The sequence below is a fragment of the Plodia interpunctella genome, chromosome 13 (assembly GCF_027563975.2).
Source record: "Plodia interpunctella isolate USDA-ARS_2022_Savannah chromosome 13, ilPloInte3.2, whole genome shotgun sequence".
NCBI classification, from domain to species: Eukaryota; Metazoa; Arthropoda; class Insecta; order Lepidoptera; family Pyralidae; genus Plodia; species Plodia interpunctella.
Window position 1 is genome coordinate 8,342,605 of NC_071306.1, and position 23,815 is coordinate 8,366,419.

The 23,815-nt window shown below is 33.2% G+C and overlaps 1 protein-coding gene across 4 annotated transcripts in view; it reads left to right on the top strand.

Annotated features, from left to right (window-relative positions):
• Nucleotides 1–23,815, top strand: part of LOC128674510 (calmodulin-A-like) — a 151,970-nt gene that overhangs the window by 69,629 nt on the left and 58,526 nt on the right. The window contains exons 2-3 of one of the 4 annotated variants that reach the window (XM_053753030.1): nt 13,284–13,697; nt 23,219–23,260. The exons of 1 other annotated variant lie outside the window; for it this stretch is intronic. In XM_053753030.1, the coding sequence (XP_053609005.1) occupies nt 13,608–13,697; nt 23,219–23,260 (132 nt within the window). In that variant the 5' untranslated portion in view covers nt 13,284–13,607. The remainder of the gene's footprint in view (nt 1–13,283; nt 13,698–23,218; nt 23,261–23,815) is intronic. 2 more of the 4 variants (XM_053753031.1, XM_053753032.1) reach the window with 2 other exon arrangements.

A 23,815-nucleotide genomic window follows, 5' to 3' on the forward strand; every position in this document is an offset into this window, starting at 1 on the left:
CCACACCAAAAATCAACTCAATCTAATGTTCTATTTTGGCGTGAGAGGATAAAAAAACACATTTATAATGTGGATTAATTAAAATGTAAAATGGTATTTTATTAAGGGTGAGGCTTTGTCGCTGGAGTTCCTGCCATTTCTCTCTCTATAGCTAAATGCTTCATTAATTGAGACGACACTTAAATATCAAAAATAAAAACAAAAAAAGAATTCTTCAAACTTCGAAAATCTACGAAAATTTTATTTCAATGAAAAATAAACGTCGGATTCACTTTCGAGCCGCCATTTTTAAAATAGGACCCCCCCATATTTCAAATAATTAAAAGCGCTATTTTTAGACTAACAATAGATTTTTCAGTGTTCAAAAGAGCATTGTTTGTTATAATTAGTTTGAGAGTGACGGATTGACAGCACCTCGGTTCGTTCCCGGGCTGGCTCTCAATAACAACAGGAAACAATTTAAGGGGAGTTATAATGATGTCAAATAGAAAGTAAATATGGGACGTTTTTGTAATCTGCAAATGAAAAGTAAACAGAGAAACAAAAATGTGGTGTAAAAAATCTCAATTATTAATAAATTTTAATGATAAAGTAATTTTATTAATACATTTTTGTTTTTATAAGGATTTTTTTTCAGAAAATAACTAAATAACAAATTAACTAAAAAAATAACTAACACATTAACTTTGCCGACTTAGTGGATTCATATCCGGGTCTAACCTTCCCCTTAACACCGAAATTAATTATTGTGATTAGCACCATCAATGTCTATTGGATTCGGGTCGGCTGCCTTTCAACACTTTACTGTTTATTGATAAACAACTAAACGTATTTGTTTTAGTTCTATTTGACTATTTACGTTCGGTTATTGAAGTGTCGTGGCGTTTAAGACCCATCTGTGTAAAGGTCCCAGATTCAAATCCTACTCCTGCCACAATATCTCTGTTATCTTCGCGTGTTCCGCTTTCATTCGGGGCTGTGACGCCGCGAAGTTCGGCGGTGTCTTCGTAAAAAATAAAGGAATTTTGTAAACTCGGCCGTGATTTTGCCTGATGAGGATTGACATTATCATTGGAATGCTGTAAGCGCCAGTCAGTTGCCTGGACTTATATCTTAGGCTATTTTTGTTAAATACTAGTCTCTTGTTATCTACCTTCATTGTTAGTCTGTCATTCTAACATGCACATGAGTCGTTCAGCGCACCAATAGTATGGCACATTTGAAAATCGCTTTTAAATATATATATATATATATATATATATATATATATATATATATATATATATATATATATATATATATATATATATATATAGAGCTATGCCGTTGAGCGAACCATTTGGTCACGCTAGTAGTTCGTAGCTTTGGTAAACATTATTTAATTTAGAATATGACGTGAAAAAGTACCTGTGAAGGCCTAATTTCTGAATAAATGATTTGATGATTTGATTTTGATTTTGATTTGGAATCGCAGAGCAATTTGAGGAAGAAAAACTATTTTCCCTCCAAAAGAATCTCGAGCTACTATAGGCTTTTTGAGAAATTACGTTTATGGAATAATACGTAATACGTAATATCAAATTTTACATATGTGTAAATGTGAAGGTCTAATTCCTAAATAAATGATTTGATTCTATTCACTAGAAACGTGATCTAACTATTTGTTTCAGAGAATTGAAACAAAATAAAATTCTGATAAAGATTTAAATTCCATCAAATAAATAAACTCTTATCATAGCAATTGAAAAATAAATAAATATGTACAAATCGCACAGATTGAGTTAGCCCCAAAGTAAGTTCAAGACTTGTGTTATGGGATACTAACTCAACGATACTATATTTTATAACAAATACATAATTAGATGAACATCCAATGGTTATTGATATTCTAAACGGTACCGTTAGTGCTATTAGAATTGGTGCGCTGAGCGACATACCTCTCAGTAACATCCAAATGTAGGTCAACAGCAGTCAGATACAAAGATTAACTACTCGATATTTATTTGTTCAGATCGATCGATCGATATAGCTGTATTCAGTAGGGTTGCAAACTTTTTAAAACCAAATGGGTAAATTTCACGAGGGTGAATTTTCACGAGCGTTTTGAACGCCGCCATGGGCTGTCATTAGTGTTTATTAAATTGTATCATACACAGTAATCAATTTAATTATCCTATTTTATAAATAAGTAAACTACTGATACTATTATATATTACTTTTATAAATGTTTAATTTAAAAAAAAAGATTCCTTATTTAAAATAACACTAATGAAACGCTACACGCCGCGCGTGAAATTCATCCAAATATAGTATTATTATATTCAGTGGCCATTGAAATATCGATATAACAGATATGGAAATATTACAAAATATAGTATGTATTAAAATGTTACAAGGTATTTTATAAATAAATATATTTACCTAATCAGGTCATAGGTCCTCTCTCACATCTCTGCGTGTTCCTGCATGATAAATGAGGTATATAGCTTGTTTTCTTGTATTATTATGAAGCGTTGGTGGTGTAATGGTTAAGACCCGCGACTGAGGATCGAAAGGTCCCAGGTTCGAATCCTATTCGTGCCACATGAGTTTGTATACCAATCTGACTCATATAGAGTAGTTTTCATAGACCACCACTTGTTTCTGGTGAAGGAAAACATCGTGAGGAAACCTGCACACTTGTTGATTATTAAGTTGTGTGTGAAATGGAGAAGGCAATGGCAAACCACGCCATTAATAATGCCAAGAAAGTTGTTATGTGTGTTTTATTTCATGTAATGATCTCAGTCATGAGGATTATGACTATGAAGAACTAAATAAATGCGGAATTTTGTGAGGATGTGTGTATGCATGTTGTTTGTTACTCTTTCACGCAAAATCTACTGGACTGATTGTTATGAAATTTGTTACACGGATAGAATATAGCCTGATATAACATAGAACATATATAACATACAAGCAAAGCACCAGGGCGCAGCTAGTTCTCATATAAATTTATCTCTATAATAATACTTATTAGGAAATTTGTCGGGGTGGTTCATTAAGTACGCTCGAAACAAGATCCCCAAACTTGAGCGTACGCCAAAGATCATGTATTTCCTGTACGAGCCAGTACAAACCAGTACAAACTGGTGTAATTTGTAACCTAGTTAGCTGATGTTCGGATTGCAAATTAACAAAATTTCCTTATCGCAAAGTGGGTAAGCAAACACTTGGAGTAGTTGAGGAATTACCAGCACGGCTTTCAGGTTCGTTTCTGTGTAAATTTATTTATGATCGATTAAATTACTTTATTTTACTAAATTAGGTGTTTCGCGTAAATTTTCCAAGGGTTATTTTACGGGATAAAAGGTTCCCTATGTTCTTCTCCATACTTCAATCTACATGTATGCGAAATTTCAAGAAGATCGGTTGAGTAGATAGACCGTGAAGCGGTAACAAACAAACAAACTTACTTTCACATTTATAATATTAGTTAGGATGACGGCGCCACTACTTAATTGCAAGATTATTAAACTTAAACTTCTTCCAGTAATTTAATTTACCAAAATAATATAATTTTATTAGAAGCGACACCTTCGCCTGGCCAGATTACATGTCAGTCTGTAAACACAATATACTACTACTCGTGCATTGTCAATCGTACATAAACAATGCACAGGAACTAGTCTTATCTAAAGTTGTAGTTCCTTGTTCTCAGTTTGTTGTATGGTAGCTACAAAGTTACCAAGGTGTTACATTGTTTTGTTGTACAAAGTTTGAATCAATAGTATTACAACGTGTGAATATTTTGAATGATATTTGAATTATTGCTGTGAAATTAAAATTATATACTTATTATATATCTAATGGAGCTCTTCGGCGCAGTGGTTAGCGCGCTCGGCCTGTCATAATGGCGGTCAAGACACTCTCACAATGGTCGGTCATTGGACGGGTGACCAAAATTAACTGGAGCTCCCCCGCGCTTCGGAAGGCACGTAAAGCTGTTGGTCCCGGTTGTATTTGAAGTCGTTAAAATCCGCCAATCCGCAATGGGCTTGGTGGGTCAGCCTAGGTTTAAGTTGCACCTACATATGCTTTTAAATTATCTATAATTTTTATAATCGATCGACTGAACTGACAGAGTTCAGTTATAAGGTAGCTAATTATGCAGATATCCTTAGACAAATATCGATTAGGGAAATTAAAACTAATAGGCTTAAGGCGCTTTAACCCGCACACTAGCGCCGTCACATTTTTATAATCAATTTATTTTATTTCTTAGTGAAAAATAAAAACAATATCGGACTATGCCGTACTAGATAAATAATTTTATTCGAACGTTTTATAGTTTTCCAATACACAGTGTAGTCACAGTTGTGACTACATTGATATTGATAATCAACTGATTAATTCGAAAACTTTCTTTGACCACATTCAAAGATGACTAAAAATTATAAAAATGTGTCGGCACTAGTAGTGTGCGGGTTAAAGCGCCTTAAGCCCATTAGTTTTAATTTCCCTAATCGATATTGTATAACAGAAAACTATAATACGTTCTACTAAAATTCTTATCTTGTGTGGCATAAAAAACTAAAATATTTATTTAAATTTTTCGCTACGAAATAAAAAAAGATTTTTTTATAATGTGACCTATACGTGAAATTATAAATATGTGGTTTCATTTATTAAAAACTTTCAACGTTTTTAAACTTAAATACATTTTACGAGTATAGTTCTTACTGAATCACACAAACCTGAGTACTAGACAATTTTCGATTTTTGACACAAGGGTATATTAAGGTTATTTGAAGAGCAAAATTCTCATAAACGCGAAGCGCCGCTACTTTTTCTCGCGGACGAAGTCGCGGACATTTATTAATACAAAATATAAGGACAAACCAACTGCAATGCCGCAGCAGTGTTGTGCCAGCACCAAAACTTTTTCAATTTCATAGAATAGTCTTGTGTTCTTTGTTATTTACAGAAAATGTTGTTTCTTACAGTCCGTCGATTTTACTTGTTAACGTTAGGTTAAATTTAAACTTTAAAGTTACAGGGTCACTTGTAAAGTATGTATTTAGGACACGTATGACAAGATGATTATACTAGTTTTTATTTTCCTGTCTATCACGCCTTTTAAAATTAAATACATACTTATGTATTATATTTTTGTATAGATAATACTAACTTTAAGCGGTGGTAGTGTGTAGGTTATCAAATAAAATCAAATCAAATCATTTATTCAGAAATTATGCCTTCACAGGCACTTTTTCACGTCATATTCGAAATTAAATGATATTTACCAAAGGTGTAAATTACTAGCATTTCGGAACGACCACTGCTGAGAAGAAATGCCGAAAGAAACTCATTAAGTTAAGACGCCCGCCTGTGGATCGAAAGGTCTCAGGTTCGTATCCTACTTGTGCCATATGAGTTTGTACCAATCTCACTCACATCGGTAGGTACTTTCTTCCGGTGAAGGAAAACATCGTGAGGAAACCTGCACACTGGTGCATAGTTTAGTTCACTAGTATGTATGAGACTACCTGCCACTAGATGGCGGTAAGGAGTCGTAAAACTCATGTCAGATGCCTTTAGGCGACTTGAATAAAATCTGACACCAGTGTTAGCAATAACACAGCTGATATGATGATGATAAAACTAAAATCTAACAAATTATCATTGGCTTGAGGAAATTGACTTAACAAATTATGTAAGTTAATGCCAATCTGAAATATTTGACCCTTTGACCGCCCGAGACCCCGAAAGTTTTCTAATTTACCCCATGTGTTACCGCACCAACTTAGAAACAACTTGATGCCTTGACTTGAAAGCAGTATATTTTTAGCATTTACTGATTTTTGTTGTGAACTAAAGATACATGTTTCTACGTTTTAGGACACAGATTTAGAAACGAACACCTTATATCTGTTTTAGGGTGAGTTGCATCTCATGCATCATGGCCCTGTGCGCGGCGCAAACCTTGTCACTGGTTGCATTAATCAAATTTAACGTTGACTTTGAACAGCGCGCCGCTGACGTTTAGACAAAATGGCGTACCTACTTTGCGTTCGTTTGCGCAGGTTAAAACGTCAAAGTTGTCCGGCTGTCACATCACATTAATCACAAAAAAAATAATTAATTAATCAATAACTATTCATAGCTCTGACGAAGTCGCGATTAAACAGTTTGTCTATAATTCTTATTAGCCAAGGATTGCACTATAGATGAGGATGCCCAAGGTCACGGTAATGTGCAGCTAATAAAAGTATCCCCCTGGCTCTGAGCCAGTCGCGGCTTCATGGCCAGGGTGACTGTAGACTTAAAGGCGACATCTTGTTGTTTCAATTTATGGCTGTTACAAGGACGGGTATATTTTTCGCTTCTATCTCACAACAGATAAGTTACGGGTACAGCCTGTAAACAAAATGAAGTAATTAAATGAAGGCGCGGTCTGGCTATAAATGTGTGGTATTGGCTAGCAGCACTGGGTGTTTGTCAACCAATCTTGATCATTCTATTTTGTATTGCAATGGCATAAAAATTTAGTTTGTCAAAATCTGTTTTCTTCACTTTCTTGACAGATTGTATAATACTAATCTATGGATTTAGTACGTACTGTACCTATACTAATTCCATGTACTGATCTTACACATATATAGCAGTTTGTAACCACCACCATTTTTGATCGCTTTTTCATCGTCTTCACTATCATTATCTTAGCCATTTATGTATATTGTTGGGGCACTGGCCTTCCTTATATAGAAGAAGTATGAGCTGTAAACCCATCACGCGGGCCCGGTGTGTTTAGTACGTCCTTTTGCAAGTTATGTACCAATAAATTTATGTTCGAAAACCAAACAAAATTGTTAATTTTAAAACTCGTAAAACTGCATTCTCTCCTCTGTTTCGCACGGACGTTAAACAGCTCCCAAAGTTGGCGCACTTTAATCGTTTTCGACTTATGTGACATTCAGAATTCAATTCAAACGTACATAATGCAATAAAAAATATTCGCTTTAATATATACGTACATATTTTATAACATATTGTATTGTATATAGTGTACATATTGTATGCATATTATTATGTTATCACTATCACTACATAGTAAAAAACAAAGTCGCTTCCCGCTGTCTGTTCCTATATAGGAATGCTTAGATTTTAAAACTACCCAACGGATTTTGATGCGGATTTTTTCAATAGATAGCGTGATTCCTGAGGAAGATTTAAGTGTATAATTTATTATGGTTTTACAAGCAAAGCTGGGAAAAGCCGCTAATATTGGTTATTATGTTATTTTCCAAAGCTTTTAAACTCGCGTTAAAAATCGCCCGTGCGATCGTGTTCGAACTTATCGAAAACGCAAAGTTCGAACTTATAGAAATCGTTTAAAAAATTACAATCTCAGCTGTTGTTACGTAAAAGTTTGCAACAGCGATCATATCGAATATCGAATCTCGCCCGTGGCTCCTACACTTCCATTGGAAAAAAAGTTGAAAACTGGTTAACTCTGGAAACTGATCGATGTATCGCGGGACTGGAATTGACGGGAACAAATTGATTTCTTTGGAATTCAATTAAATTTTGATATCATCTATACTTGTAATGTATTATTGCCATTGTTTTGAATAAAAGGCATGCTAGACCAAGACTGATTTTATTCTCTTACCCGCACATAACAATATGAAACTGACAGGCAAATATCACATCATCTTCCCCCAACAAACAATAAGACAAAATATCTAATTTAGAAATAAAATATAAACAAAAACAAACGAAGTGATATTTACCTGTCAGTTTCATATTGTTATGTGCGCATGCGCAACAGCCATGACAGTATTTTTATATTATTTATCTAACGGCGTGAGTTAAATAATAAATTTAATTCATCTTGTAATGAATAAACTATTTAATAGATCAAGAAAAAGAAAAAAAAAACAAACTGTTTCGATAATTAGCAGCCCACTGGAAATATAAATATAAAAACATATAGGTACGTACAGTACAAAAAGTAGATTTACTTGTCTGATGGTATGGATTGTATGGATGGATGGTATGGATTTTTGTTCCAAAGAGGACAGAAAATTTCTGTAAACAAAATAGTGACGATGAACTGTGCACAGCTGCACAATACTTGAAGTATACTCGGGAACTATGTCAACTGTATTAAAACTTGAAACTCGCTGGCACTCGAACGAAATCCAATTTGTCTTTATTCTAGAACTATTGATGTTAAGATACCTACGTGATATAAAAATTTTTGTGTTGATGAAACGCCTGCCTGTTATCAAATGGTCCTAGTGTCGAATCCTATACAACACGTAACAACAAGCAAAAGAACAGTGTTATAAATGTTTAATAAGGAATAGCCTTAAATAACAAGGCTTTATAGAAAGCGCTAGTGCACAACATAGACACATTGTAAGATCATTGTAACACTTTGTTAGCGAATAAATAATATGAATATGAATATATAAAAACTTGTCCAGCAATTCAAAAATTTAATATACCGAGTTACAAATAACATAATATACTTGTTATAAATATCAAAATATAACCTATATTTTGATATTTATAAAAGAGACGGTCGGCAAAACAAAGCGGGTGCGATGTACAAAATATTGTAAATGACAGCAACTTCGCACATTTGCCTAATTGCTACCGATGCATACAATGTCAACGCTCCCTTGGGACTATTCGTGAAGAAATTCGTGTACTTGCATTGTTATATTACTGATAAAAAATTATACATAAATTTATATTCAAAAAATGGTAAGCCCTTCTGGCATAATAGGGACCAACACAGTTTGAATGAGTTTCTTTCGGCATTTCTTCTCAGCAGTGGTCGTTCCGAAATGCTAATAGTTTGTAGCTTTGGTAAACATAATTTAATTTAGAATATGACGCGAAAAAGTGCCTGTGAAGGTCTAATTTCTGAATAAATGAATTTTGATTTTGAAAAAATATCGTTCAAAATTTAACATGGTATATTAAATTTCTGAATTTTTTGACAAGCTTTTATATAACTTGAAATGTTTGTTTGGGTGGAATCTTGTAAGTGAATGTTGAAAATATCTTGAGCTGAAAATGTAAAGAAAGTATACTTCATGATGCACCCAGGATCGGCGCCCGACAAGGCGAGAGTACGATGAATATAATTAAATATTTATGACCATTGGACATTTTGGACTTTATAGAAGCAATTTACTAATACGAATACTAGTTTTTTCCCGCGCTTTCGCCCGCGTGTTGTTACCTTCTAAAAAAAAGATTCCAAGTAAAATCTCAATTAATCAAATCTAGATTATTATTTTTCACTAACCACTAATTTTTGTCTCAAATTTCAAAAGTTACTAAGTTTTACATACAAAGTGGTAACCCGTATTTCACCCCGCTAGGGATGTAATTTTCAAAATCCAATTAATGCTTTATTACTTTTTACTGGCTATATATTCAAATTAAAAATTTCACGTGTCTTAAGTACTTCAAAAATGACGAAGTTTGATACAAACCGCTATTTTCACAACCAGAAATTGAATTTCCAAAAAAAAACTGTCTTAGCGGCTGTCTCCTGGTCACGATCTACCTTCCTGATAAATTTCTAACTATCAAATATTTTTATATTCATGCTAAAACCCGTGTTGTATATAATTATGCATAATTACTATGAATAATGCATGGAATAGGTCATCGAAAACGCCAACCGGCATGTCCCATGCGTGTAGATAATCGTCTAATATCGATTGTGCATATTCGTGTGATATCGATTGTACACTGCAACCCTGATCTTGGGTTTAATTTATTTAAACCTTTGTTAAACTGGGTGTATTTTTAAATGATGATGATATGACTAATAAAATAGCACATCTTATAGTGTCATTTGAAAAAAACGGGAGCACTCCGGGAGTGTCGGCTGAAGTGATAACTTGAATATTAACATTGTGCAGTTTTGACATCTTACGAATTTCGGTTGGGGAAGTGCGGGTTAGCATTTCACTTCTCACCATCGAGTCGATTCGACGTGAGACGAAGCGAACCATTCACATTGCGGTGTGGTTGTCGTTGCGTCACAATGGCGCGCTGTGATTGGTTAGCTGCGTCTCACCGCGAATCGACTCCATCGTGAGATGTAAATAGCAAAGTCGCACTACACACACAGGTCACGTGTCCTCACGCGAGTTTAACCTGTTTAAACTTTTTAACCCATCACAAATATGCACAACACCACTAAAGAAGTTTGCACATCAAATATTCTAGGATTGGGCCGGTACTTTAAACATCGGACAAATTTTCATAGCTTTCAGCTTTAAAGACGTATTCCTCATGGCTGAAGGTCGTGTCACTACGTGGAATGAAACACACACAACAATTATCTTGGCACTGGAGTGGTTTACTATTGCCTTCTCTAATTCACACACAAGTTATAATCAACCAGTGTGCAGGTTTTCTCACAATGTTTTCCTTCACCGGAAGCAAGTGGTGGGCGATGAAAACTACTATACATGAGTCAGATTGGCATTCAAACTCATCTGACATGAGTAGGATTCGAACCTGGGAACTTTCGATCGACAGGCGGTCTTAACCATTACCCCACCACCGCTTTGTAGCTTTGTTGATTGTCGATCGATCTTAGTATGGAAAGTTGAAAATTTATGTTCTTCCACACAATTATTTTGTAGGTGTTTGTTTTTTATGCATGTGCATACGCTCTAAACTATAATCACTTACCATTCAATGTAGTTATTAACTTAAAACTTGCATCAAGCAGCACAGTTAAGCTGGAAAATTTAACTACAAAATTAAGCACAATTTTTGTTAACAATTTTCGACGAGCTGTCTTGTCAAGCGCAAGTTGAAATAGCACTTATGGACGAAGTTTATAAAGTTGAATATCGTGAAGCGTGTTCGTAGGTTCTGAGGGCTCTCCGGCTAGGGACTCCTCAGACTTTGTTACAACACTTACAATCTCTACAAATGAAGGGTGTTGAGAAGGATACTCATCGTAATTGATGCTGGTTGGAGTATTTACGTAACATTTCCTAATATGGTAACTGGTATAATTTTATAGCACTTTTAAAGATGCCTACATATAGAAAGGTACCTGGGAAGATGCTCTAATCAATATATATATATATATATATATATATTTAGAATTGTTTCCATTAGGCTTAGAAACAATAAAACTTGTGATACAATTAAATTCTACACTGATATATTACCAAATGATTGTCATGAATGCTAAATTATTGATTTAATTGGGTGGGAGATTTTATTATGCTTAAGTATGTCTTTCGCTCTCCTTTTCTAATGTGGTTATATTCTCAGCTGTGATGCGCTGAAGCCTTCGTGGTCTTAAATTCGGCTGTGATTACAAGTTGAATGTCAGTCCGACGTTTGCCTGACGTCAACCTTCTTTGGATATAAAATAGTATAATTATAATAATTTTGTTGTCATCTATCAGCCGTCAAGGATTTTCATCTTGATTGCCTCATACGAAACTCACGGGTAGAGTATGTACGACTAGATATTGCCCGGGGCTTCGCTCCCGTGGGAATTTTGAGATAAAATATATCCGATAGCAATCTTGGATAATGTACCTTTCTAATGATGTAATAATAATTTTTGAAATCGGTTCGATCGTTTCGGAGATTACCCGCCTCAAACATACAAACTCACGAATGCTTAGCTCTTTATAATAATAGTATACATAGGAGGACAATGAAATGGCCAAAATGGAATTCGAAGGCGGGAATCACACGCTTCGAAATATTAACTATTTACTACAAATATCATACGTAAGTACATAACAAAAAGTATTTTTATATACAACAATACATAAAGGAGTAGCTTTTCCCCATGATACCAAGCAATGACATCTTATTATCCTTTAAAGCATCTATATGGTAAAAAGGACTATTTGTAGTCGTGCAAACGACGGCAATAGAGCTCGGTTTTTTTTATTTAACTAAGACCCAAATTCATGTTGTCATTTCGGGATGTTGTCTAAGTCTACAAGAAAACTTTTATTTCTTTGGGCTGTATAAATTTACACTGTGCTTCTGTTTTTTTTATATTGTGATAAGGATCGAAACGTATGTTATTTATGAGTCTTATTATATAAATTAAGGCATAATTTCAATGAATATATTTGTCACAGTAAATCGATTTACGCGCGCTCGGCCAGAAGACAAGCTGCGGACTGGCATCGGCTGCCATAAATTTTTCACGTTAAAATTGACTAATATTAAACTCCTTTGGCAACTCTGCGAAATTAAGTAACAATTTAGCACGTTTCTTAATATCTTTGCCTGTTCTGATATCCTATTCCTGTGCCTGAAGTTAGGCTACACCCAAGTTTAAAGGGTTACCTAGCCGACTTCAGTTGGCGATATACTTGGTGTATCAATCTAAACCGGCTGCATCAAGGTCTAACTGAGATCAGCTGCACCTATATCTAGCCATCTAAACCTAGGTATAAACGCATTTTAAGGTTAAGCTGTAACATATATTTTTTAATCTAAAATTATTTCGTCAATTGAACCCTGTCTGGATGGTTGGTAATACATCTCAAGGGCAAAACCAACATATAACTTAATCAAATTAATTTCCCGCAAATAATGGCCAATACGTGAACCGTCCCTCTGGATATTACATTACTAATGAAGAAATTATTATACCACAGCGGGTCCCAAACAGAAAGGACTCTCTGGACCTGGGACCGGATGGTGAAACGCCTTCTAATTAAAATAAGATACTTTTAAACAATCTATTTATTTGGTTTTTAAGGTTCCGCAGCCATAGGGCAAAACGGTACTGTCCACCTCTCGATCTTGTACATGCGTCATAAGCACGGGGAGCATGGCTAGCGCGACAACTATTTTAACGTATGATTTTATTGCACTTCCCGCTTTGTCTAACGTTGCGAGCATGGGTTTTATACATTGGTTCAATAATTTTGCTACCGACCTGTAATTTTAACTTTGACCGTGATTATTTGTCTCAAGTGCGAGCGTGGCTACAAGATGGCTGCCGTGTTTTGAAGAGATGTTATCGTCTTTTGACAGATTAGTGGCTTAAATATATCTGCGATTTTCGAGACTCAGATAAAACCCATGCTCGCATATTAAATGGCGTAAGTTCTACGGCTGCTGTTATCTCACGAGATAAATCACGTATCATAAGCAGTGGGGCAGGCAAAATAAAATAAATAGGTACCCATCACAAATCTCATAGTAATATTTTTCAATATAATTAATTAAGTATTAACGTGGAACCGTTTTTTTAAATCAAATTTCAGGTTATCGTAAATACCTAGTTCGATTAGTGAATAGTGATTAACGAAACTTTATTATCATCGAATAAAGTAAGCTGTTAAGTTTAAACGTTAACGAACCGAAGGTAATTAAACGAAAATAAGCAATTAATTAGTCAATTCCGATATAAAAATCTGTGATTACGTTGTAACCCCTAGTGAAAACTACCAAAGTGTTAACTACTAAATTGGTAGGTTTTGGGTAACTGATAGTAGATTTTAGCTAGCGAAGTGTTCTTAAGGGTTAGGGCATAAGTGTGTAGTGCCAAATTAAATACGTTTTGGGAAAAAAGTGTTATTAAAATCAAGATGGCGTTTGCTGCTGCGCGAATGATTCTGAAGGACAAGAGAAGGAAGGCTTCGAAGGAAGACTTCAGAGATCCGAGAAATAGAAGCAAGGTACATATTTATTTCATATATTAGTATTAATTTAAAGAAAATAGAGAAAAAGTGCCACTATGTATAACATAGGTAAATTTATTTGATAATGCTAGTTAGTTTTGGTAATATCCAAAACTAACTACCAACATTATCAAATAAATTTTATTTTGAATTACTGCAGCTCCAAATAGGAAAAATACTGGTCTCCATATAATAGTTATTAATCCATATGACGACCACAAAACTATTGATAAATAACATTTTATTGATATTTTGTAACTTTTGCTTTGTTTGTAACTAAAAAATAGGTACCCGTTATGACTTAGTAGGTACACTTTTCACGCATCAATAAGGATTTTATGTATCTCCTATTTTTTTTTAATATCAGGTTAGTTTGAAATCAAGCGTAGGTATTATAATCGATATAAAAGATATTTTATCGATAATAAAATAAATCTAGTACAAGTGCATCTACTGCTACTAGATAGTGGCATCCGTAAAGGTCAGATGCCTTTAGACGGCTAGAATGAAATCTGATTCCAGCAACACTTGATAAAAAACAGATCCATTGCAGGTATTCAGAATAGCTCGTTAGTTCTTGGGAAATTGCTCATTACGTCACGGTTGAAATATGCGGCGGAAAAACATCCCACTATTACACCGAAGCGAGTAAATGTATATTTACTATTATACCCCATTTGGTACTTGAATGGATTTTGGTACACGTTGAATATCATGATTTTTATCATGATATTCAACGGGTACCAAAATCCACGCGTGTGTATTTACTAAATTATAAAGACGAACTGTATGTTTGTATGTGTTATGTATTCAACCGATTTCCAAGTTGATTTCAACGGTCGGAAGTTATATTATTCCTGAGTGACATATAATAGGGTACTTTTATCCTCATATCAGAGCCACGGCAGTGGAGTCTTGATGTAGCTAGTTTTCAATAAATTATATCAGTTAATATGTCGAATGTACACTCAATTGACACATAAATTAATATAAAATGCTGGAACTGGAACTCGTTTAACATTTAAATTCAGAAATCTTTGTTCAACCAAGGATCATGATGGATCACTATTGACGTGAACAATTTAATTAAAACCAAAGTCATTATTGGTCTCTTTCATACTGTGCTTTCATACGAGAAGAAACCCTTACCATGTTGTCCAACAATGCAACGTTAATACTCTCTCATACATATATTTACGTAATTAATAAATTGATATAATTAGATTACATTATACCTACTTCTATTGTTTTCTTGTCAGACCAGCAATGCATGCTGTGTGTACACACATTTTTGGTTTTACCACTGACCTTGTATACCATAGTTCTATACTATTACATTGTTTAAGTTGTGCACCAATAAATAAATAAATAAATGAATAAATGATAGCAAATAAATTCAAAAAGGAAATCGTTTCGGTGTAATAGGCGGACCTACGGCGCTGCATTTAATTCGATTGCAGAAGCAGAAAGCTCCGTCTGATATGCGAACTTTAATGATTTGCTTTAACGAGTTTCCAAGACAATTTTAGTTTGGAATTCAAAGAGTTTATTAATAAGCTATACCGTTTATTATGCACGAAATTTGATTTAAAAAATATGATTACTCTCAGACGGATTCGAAACTGTCGTCGGCGTCGATGTGTATAGTAAATAAATATAAAAACGAACATTTTATAGTTACCTGTACTGTAACTATAAAATGTTCGTTTTTATATTACGAAATCGATAAATATATATGACTTTGAAAATAACTAAATAAAGGATCGTTTATTCTAACTAGATTTATTGTACATAATGTACCAGGTGATTTTAGTACAGTTTTTGAAAAAATAATGCATAAAAAATAATTTTTATTTCATCAAAAAATTTATACATTTCTCATGTTAATTACAAATGAAAAAAAATCTTCGACTTCATTAAAAAAATATTTGTTACATAAAATTTATAAAAACCAAATATTATTATATTATATTATAATTTTACATATGATTCCCAAAAGGAAGCAGATTTAAACAAGAGATAAGACACAAATTCATTTTGGAAAGGAGATAAGTGGAGGCTTCACGTTGAAGAGAAAATTTACTGCATCCCTTGTGCATATTTTAACCCCTAACGTGTTAAGTACCCGTGAATAATGTTCCGTTTTACACTTCGAAAATACTCTAACATTTTGTATGTATATTTACTTTTAAAATTTGTTTTACCTAATTACCTACTTTTAAGTTAAATTGGGGTTTTACATATAGTTATTTAACAAAGCTAGAATTCCTATTATAATTTAATAACTATTTGTTCGCCGCGAACTATTAGACCCGCGAACACAATCAATTTTTTCCAAAATTGTGAATATTTCCAAAACGACTTAACCGATTTTGTTGCGCCACAAACTTAACAATTCTATTAACAGATCCTACATACCTTTTAAATTTCATTAAAATCAGACCTATATAGTATTTTTGCCCCAAGTTGTATTGAAGATCTGCTCGCTTCGCTCGCTCGCTCAATAATTATATGTAAATACAGAAACAAGAATGACGTAAATGGTAAATATGAAAGTACATATATTAACAATAATAATATGTCTTTATTCATGTTACTTACATAAAAGTTATACAATAGATCTAAATTAAGATTTAAAATAAAATAAAACAAAGGGAGCCTGAGCTAGGAAGAAAAATCATTCTGTGCTTCAGGCATTATTATGTATTTGCTGTTAATTTTGAATGAAATTATTGTTATTTTATGCTGGCCCATGAGAGTGGAATTGAAAATAGGCAAAGAAACGTGCTATTAAATTTGATTAATAATAGAATAGTGAAGAATTTTATATTGTAGAATTTTATATTCTACTTCCCACTCTCGCTTTCTCATGTACCTACGCATGTACTGGGTTACGTTCGAAATAAAAATTACCTACGTGTTATCTGAAACAAAGTGTTAAGTAAATTTTATCACAAAATTACAGAAGCTTTGAAAATTGACAGTAGAATTAAGGTGGGTTGCATCAGTCAACTTTGATGTTAACTTTAACCTGCGCAGAAAAACGCAAAGTACCCCATTTTGACTAAGCGACGGCTGTGTGCAGATTAAAGTTGACTCGTCTAACCCACTCTTAAATTTTAACGTCAATATATCAATCATTGAATAAAGAAAGTTGAATTTGAATACGGGTCAACAAAGATATTTACATTATTTTTGAACTCTACTGATAAGGGCTGTCAAGTAAAAACAAAATGGCGGCATTGGCTCTATAACTGCGGTGCAACCAGTTAATCCTGTGAAATTATATCAATGTATCATACAAATCGCTTTGAACTAGGTCAGCGTGTGCCAGGTCGAGTCGGGTGCCAAAACTATGGGGTCTTAGAAATTATCTTAATTCGACTTGGCCAGGTATGACCTGGATTTAGTTGTTCCAACAATATAACAAATTGCTTATAGTTACTTGAAAGCTAACTACTTTATTTTGGGCTAACTAAGCCTAAAAATCTTTATGAAAAAAATTAAATACATTAAAAAAGAAAGAAGAACTATTTATTTGCGAATTAAAAAAAAAAACAGTATTGTGTAAATTACATAAAAATTGGTTCCCACTCAACATATCACCGTTTTAGGTCGCAAAACGCTGGTACCATAATAAAATGAAAAAAAAATTAATTCTAAATTAATTGAAATAAGAAATATACTATAAAACAAAATGGTCATGTTTCGTGACGATGGAATTAATTTTAATGTTTCAAGTTCTACTTACATACATTTTTAATATGAATGTCATGTGCAGTCATATTTGATTCAACAACTTATTACGCCATTTTTATAAACATATTCCTCCCATAAGTTTAAAATTTACAACTTTGAAATCGATTTTAAAAATAGAATAGCTTGCTTTGACAGACTCGATTCAAAGAGCAACTGACGAGATCCTAGCGATAATAAAAACAATTGAACATCAGCGATCGGTTAACTTAATAAATAAAAAAATAATTCTTAATTGCCAGTAATTTGCAGGTTTTTGTGAAATTTTATATATTTCAAAATTTTACGTGAAAAAGGACCTATGAAGGAGGTCTAATTTCTGAACTGTTTAATTAGGTTTCGCTTCTTGGGAGCTTTATAGCAACAAACATACATACACGTTAACCTTTATAACCATATTAGTGTGATTTAATGGCGGGGGAGGCAGGCATTACGATTCCACATCCGGATTACTAATGCTTACTCCGGTGAACGGTGAAGTGACCTAGTTTTGTTACGATTTTGTGACCGGTTTAAGTAAATTAACGTCATATAAAGTTAAAAAGTTAAAAAATTCATGACATATAAAGTTAATCACCCAATAGTTACTATTTGCATTTTAATCGAGGTTGATGTCAGTAAAAAAAATATCCAAAAAATTAGTTTAAAAAAAAAACAATGGGATAATTTTATTTTAATAGGTCCAAATCTGTTCAGTTGAGTATAGAGGAAGCGTGTGAGATTTGTCAGATTTTTGGCAAGAGAAAATATCCAGTCTCTGCCTACTCCCGTACTCCCACGGGAAACAGGATAATATGTTTGTTATGTAATAAATAAAACTGCGTTGTTTTGGCAGTGAGGTGAAACTCAGGGCATAGTTTATAGAATACTGCAATACCCTGGGTACGCGTAAAGGTATTCAAGTCATCCTATATGGAACTCTATACAGTGGTGATACGGGCGAATCTAATGTGATTTTGAGTAGGTTGATTTCGGGTTACCTGTACTGTAAAAATTAATCATTACATTTTCAAGATTTCTTTTGGGACTGGGCTTTTTTATGTCATAGTCGCCTTGTATGATATTTCTCTACGGGAGTTTTTCTATCTAGTGCTCCTATTCCACACGCCAGACAAAAAAAATTACACTATAAAAACATTTCACCGAAATTTGGTCCATGAAAAAACTTACAAGTATCAAACGAATACTTTTCACCCCTAACCTAACTAGCAAAAGTTCCGCTCGTTACTGGAAACTGCCAAAAGGATATATTCAGAGCATTTTTCAATCCATTTCTCTCCGGGCGAGACTCTGATTGAAATGGATTCAATGTAGCGCGCTTCATTTGATATATGCCTATGAAAAATTCTCTTGAAGCTACTTATATAATACTAACTTTTGTCCGCGGCTTCGCACGCGTAATTTTTCCACGGGAATAGTTATTTTTCCGGGATGAAAGATATCCTATATCCTTCTCCATACTTCAAACTACATGTATGCCAATTTTCAAGAAGATTAGTTGAGTATAGATAGAGCGTGAAGAGGTAACAAACAAACTTACTTTTTCATTTATAATGTTAGTTAGGATAGTTAGGATGTGTTTTCATAAAATCTTGTAACACATATCAAGAATTTTCCATTCATATCAAGAATTGGAGATAATACTGAAAAAAAGCTTTTAAAAATGAATTAAACACTGATAACATTTGTTGAGATTATAAGGAAAAAATAAATACATTTTTACGTTCTTTTGCATATAGTTTCGACATATTTTATCATCGAGTGTATGGAGACCAGTATTATACGTTTTTAATGGACTTAAAAAATGAGGTTTTGACATTTTCAAATTCATCGCGATCTTTTATAATTTTTTTTATACTATAGATTTTATTCCGCAGAAAGTTTCTACCTATATATTGTTATATTTGTACTATTTTTAAAAGAGTTCCTATCCATTGTGTCTGAAATGAACATAGTTTAGTAATTCAATATCGCTTGTAAATTACTACTTGATTAATATGATTATAGACATAATTATGATTAAGTCATGTAACTAATCTATTCTTGAATATATTTTTATGATCTCTGTCTATTTTATTTGGAACGTGTTGTTTTTTTTTACCTTTTCAGGGGGCTAGCAAGAGTGACGATTTCACAAATCTATAGCAAAAAAATACAAAACAAACTTTTAACGCTACATGCACACTGACATCAGCCTTTAATTGTGTTGGGGCGTATCCACACTGGGGTTATATGATTCTTCGTGATTATGAACATGACTTTATTGTTTTGTTTTTTTATTTTTGGCCGTGTCAATGGCCAGTTCTGGTGACGAATTTTTTATACTTAATACTTTTTTATACTAAAACTGCCACATAGTGAATGGCCGAAGTCACGCGAGGCTAATAAATAATTTTATTATTGCGTCGACGTTTTTATAAATGTTTTCATACATTTCATTACCACAGTGTGGATGTGTCTTTAGACTATGTCCCTGATTGATTATTCTCGCACGAAAAATACGCTTTTAATTTTACGTTAACGAAATTCAAACTTCGATTGGAAAAATATGTCTAAATGAATCCAGATTAAAATGGACAGACTAATGAATATACAGTTTATTAATATTTAAATTAAACTGTGTATTCATTAAATTACTCAATGCTAAATATAATTTCCATATCATACACAATACAATTTTATTTCACCTGTGAAACATCTGATAAATCGTATATTCGTGCAAAGAATAGCGAACAGGATGAGAAGTGTATTCACTGCAGACACGTACTGTTAATATAATTCGATGTTGCTGGATGTCTTGGCAAAACGCTTTAAATGTTGGAAAAAGTACTCTTTGCATTAATAAACTACTATTTTTTCAATTTTACGATTTAGAAAATTATAAATCCACATCGTCAAAGTCGCAAGAAGACGCTAGACTCAAGCAGAGACTGCCACAAAGATCTATTGAAAACATCTTTGTAGAAGTTCCTGGAATAAATGTATTACAGAGGACTTTTGCGGCTTGGATGATGACGCCTTCATCGTCATCCTTATCAACAGAATAAGCAATATGAATCTTACTCTGCCAGTAAACCTGAATTTGAATAATACTTGCGAAGTGGAGAACTGGAGACGAAAAATTAGGATTAGCAAACCATACGCTTAACGGCTGCTAATATGAACGCAAAATATTCAAGTGTGATCAAATCTTAAGTTTTTGCATCGAGTCGCTACGTTGCGTCGGACAGCGCGTTGCGGCTCCGTTGTGCTCCTTTGATTTCCATAGTTTTGATGTATTTCCAATCTATGTAAAACGGAGCACAACAGTGACACGATGCGTCGACGCAACGGAACATGACTAGCAATGTGACCAGGTGAATGTGATAAGGTTCATTTGCTATTTTGTTAAAATCAATAAGAAAATTAATTTGAAAATACAATTTTTACAATTTATAAATATTGTAAAGAGTGACTTAAGATGTTAATAGCTCCTATATCTAGCTTGTCTCTGGCGGTATCTTTCGGGAATCTACTCACTCTTTTTGGAATCTTCAAACAATGCTTGCATTTATAATCTGTTGTTAAGGAGTTGCAAATGAAAAATATAACAATGAAAATCGGTGTAGCTATGTGTCATATTTAAATTGATATACTTAATGATAATATCAAAGTACCTAAACACAAAATTAGTTAATGTTTCAACCTTTATGATATAATTTTTTTGACATAAATTTTGAAATAAAATAGTTTTCATCGTTTAACGTTTAGTAGCTTTGAAGCATGGTGATTGAACGTGATAAATCATTTGCAGCTCCAAATCTCTGTGCATATATATACACAAGCACCTGTCTTTGCGTGCCGACCAACAAGATGAGATATACACGAGTAGTTTCTTCCTCAATTATTATGTAGCACAATCTTTCGCTGTTTCGGTGGTAAATGGTTTTTTTTCTACAAAACGCGCGATTTAAAATTTTTCAGATCTTCAAAAGTACGTGTCTATATTAACGTAAATTACTTATTTCTATTTTCTATTGTGTTAGTGTCCAAATGTAGTTTAATTTTTTAAAACATATTCTTACATGTTTTTAACATAATTTAAAATACTTTAGACAAGCACAATTTATTTATTTTTTGTTCTTGATTCAGCCATTGGCTTTTATGTGTATTTTTGTTTTTGGCGGGAATTTTACCTATTCATCTAATATGCACTTGAGTATTTGAACCAAAACAAAACGACATCAGTTTTAAAAAAACAATTGTTTACAAACGATCAATAAATTTTCTGATTTTTTTATATGTTTTATACCGTTCTCCGCATCTAACTGAAAAGTCTATTTTTTATTCTACTCAAAAAATATTTAACGTAAACAGAAAATCTATGTGAAAATTGAAATTCAAAAATTCATTTTATTTGGTGCACTGGGGATTGAAACGGTGTTGCCGAAATTGCATTTGTGCAATTTGTTTTTCACTTGGACTCTGTCCAAAATAAATTTTACAACATCAAAATATAGCTTTCATTTTAGGTTTACACTACGTTTATTTTATCGTTGCCTATATGTCGCTTGTCTAATGTCAGTGCTTTTAACCTCAAAAAATATTAGAACATCAAGTTATAGGTACTATCACCCTGTTATTCATTAAAGAAATACTAAGCTAAATTATGTTTTGTCTCGTTCTGTCAATGCCAAATTTTGAATAGTGCGATAGTGACAAAACATACTTTATCTTTCTCATGAATGATATAGAAAAAAAATGTTCTTTGATTTTTATTATTGTAATATTGTATTATTTGCATAATAATAAACATTTAAAACTTACATATTGTGTTCATATTTTGAGAATTTGAATTTAGAAAATATTTTTTTCGAATTATTGTTTTAATTTTTTTTTCTGGAGATATTTTATTTTTTTATTAATATTTTTTTTTGGCCATTTACCTCAATACAGCGTGATGTATCAATCTTCTTGGTCGCTCTATGTGCAATGTGTAGGACAGAATGTTTCTTCTTGATCGCTCTATGTGCTGTGCACAGAACTTGGAATAATTGACTATAGAAATGTTATGGGTTATTTCGTCTGACATGCAGAGTAACTAAAATGCTAAATGCCATAGCATTCCTAATTCAGTTAATCGACTAATTTCCAGATCACTTATAGCCTCAGATACGTGTTATCAAATCATAAAATATTATTTCCTTTTAAGTACTTTCTTGTTTTGTATGGAGCGTGTAAGAATTGCTAGTTTCGTCTATCCGTTGACATTTTGTATTATAGCTCTAACATTCATATAAAATGTAAGAACAATATTCCAGTGGTTAAATTGCTAAACGGAAACGCAATCTATAATTAATCAAAAACTCGGACTAAACACTAATTCCATTTTAATTAAACAAATCATTCTCTGATTAGCCCTGGCCATTATTTTGTTTACGCTCAGATAAGATCGAGTTATTGTCTCTGCTGAACTATTTGACATTGAAAAAAGACATCAAACTATATTTTCCCGGCAAAACAGAGATTTATGAAAAAAAACTAAAAACTACCCACATGTTTTCTGTGCCCTTGCAAAGCGTCACTTGTACTTATCTTTTGTATAAGTTACAACTGCAAACGTGTGATTTGCAATAAATAAATCTGAATATGAACGAGTCATTTTCAAATTACAACATTGGCACTTCTATAGCGTTTTTATTCCAAGTTCTGTGCGCTTATAGGAATGTTTCTTGTTGGTCGCTCTGTGTGCGGTGTATAGGACCAATTCTTTCTTCTTGCAGGCCCGCAGCGCCAGTACGAGTAGTTTTAGGAGTGTGAGTCAGGTATGGCATCGGTAATGACGCTTCTCACGCTAGTATATCATTTCGACTCTTTTTTATGTGTTGGCAATGATTTGTTCGATATTCCGGTTGATAAAAACCATTTAAAAAATTAATTTACTACCTATATCGAGATGTATGATCCGATGACTAAAATAAAAATAAAAAAAAACATGCGCGGGCGCCGTCTAGCGCCTGTCTGTTTGTCTGTCTGGCCGCGTGCTGTCGAAATGTAAGTGTCTTTCCGAATGGTCAAATTGTATTACTTTATTAAGAGTTCTGATTTTAATAAATTATAATAGTTCTCGGTATAATTTTCATAAACAAATTCCATATATGATACTGGCTTTAGGCACTTGTATTAACAATATTACTCAACAAATATAAATATTCAAATATTAAATAACTTACTTATTTACAAAAGAAAGTAATTAATTTAGTTTAATTAAAGAGAAGTGATGATACTAGCAAGCCAACATTACAATATATTGTCTGTGATAAAAAAAAACGGTGATAATAAAGTCATTGCCAACTTGTCATTACCCATGTGTCATGGCG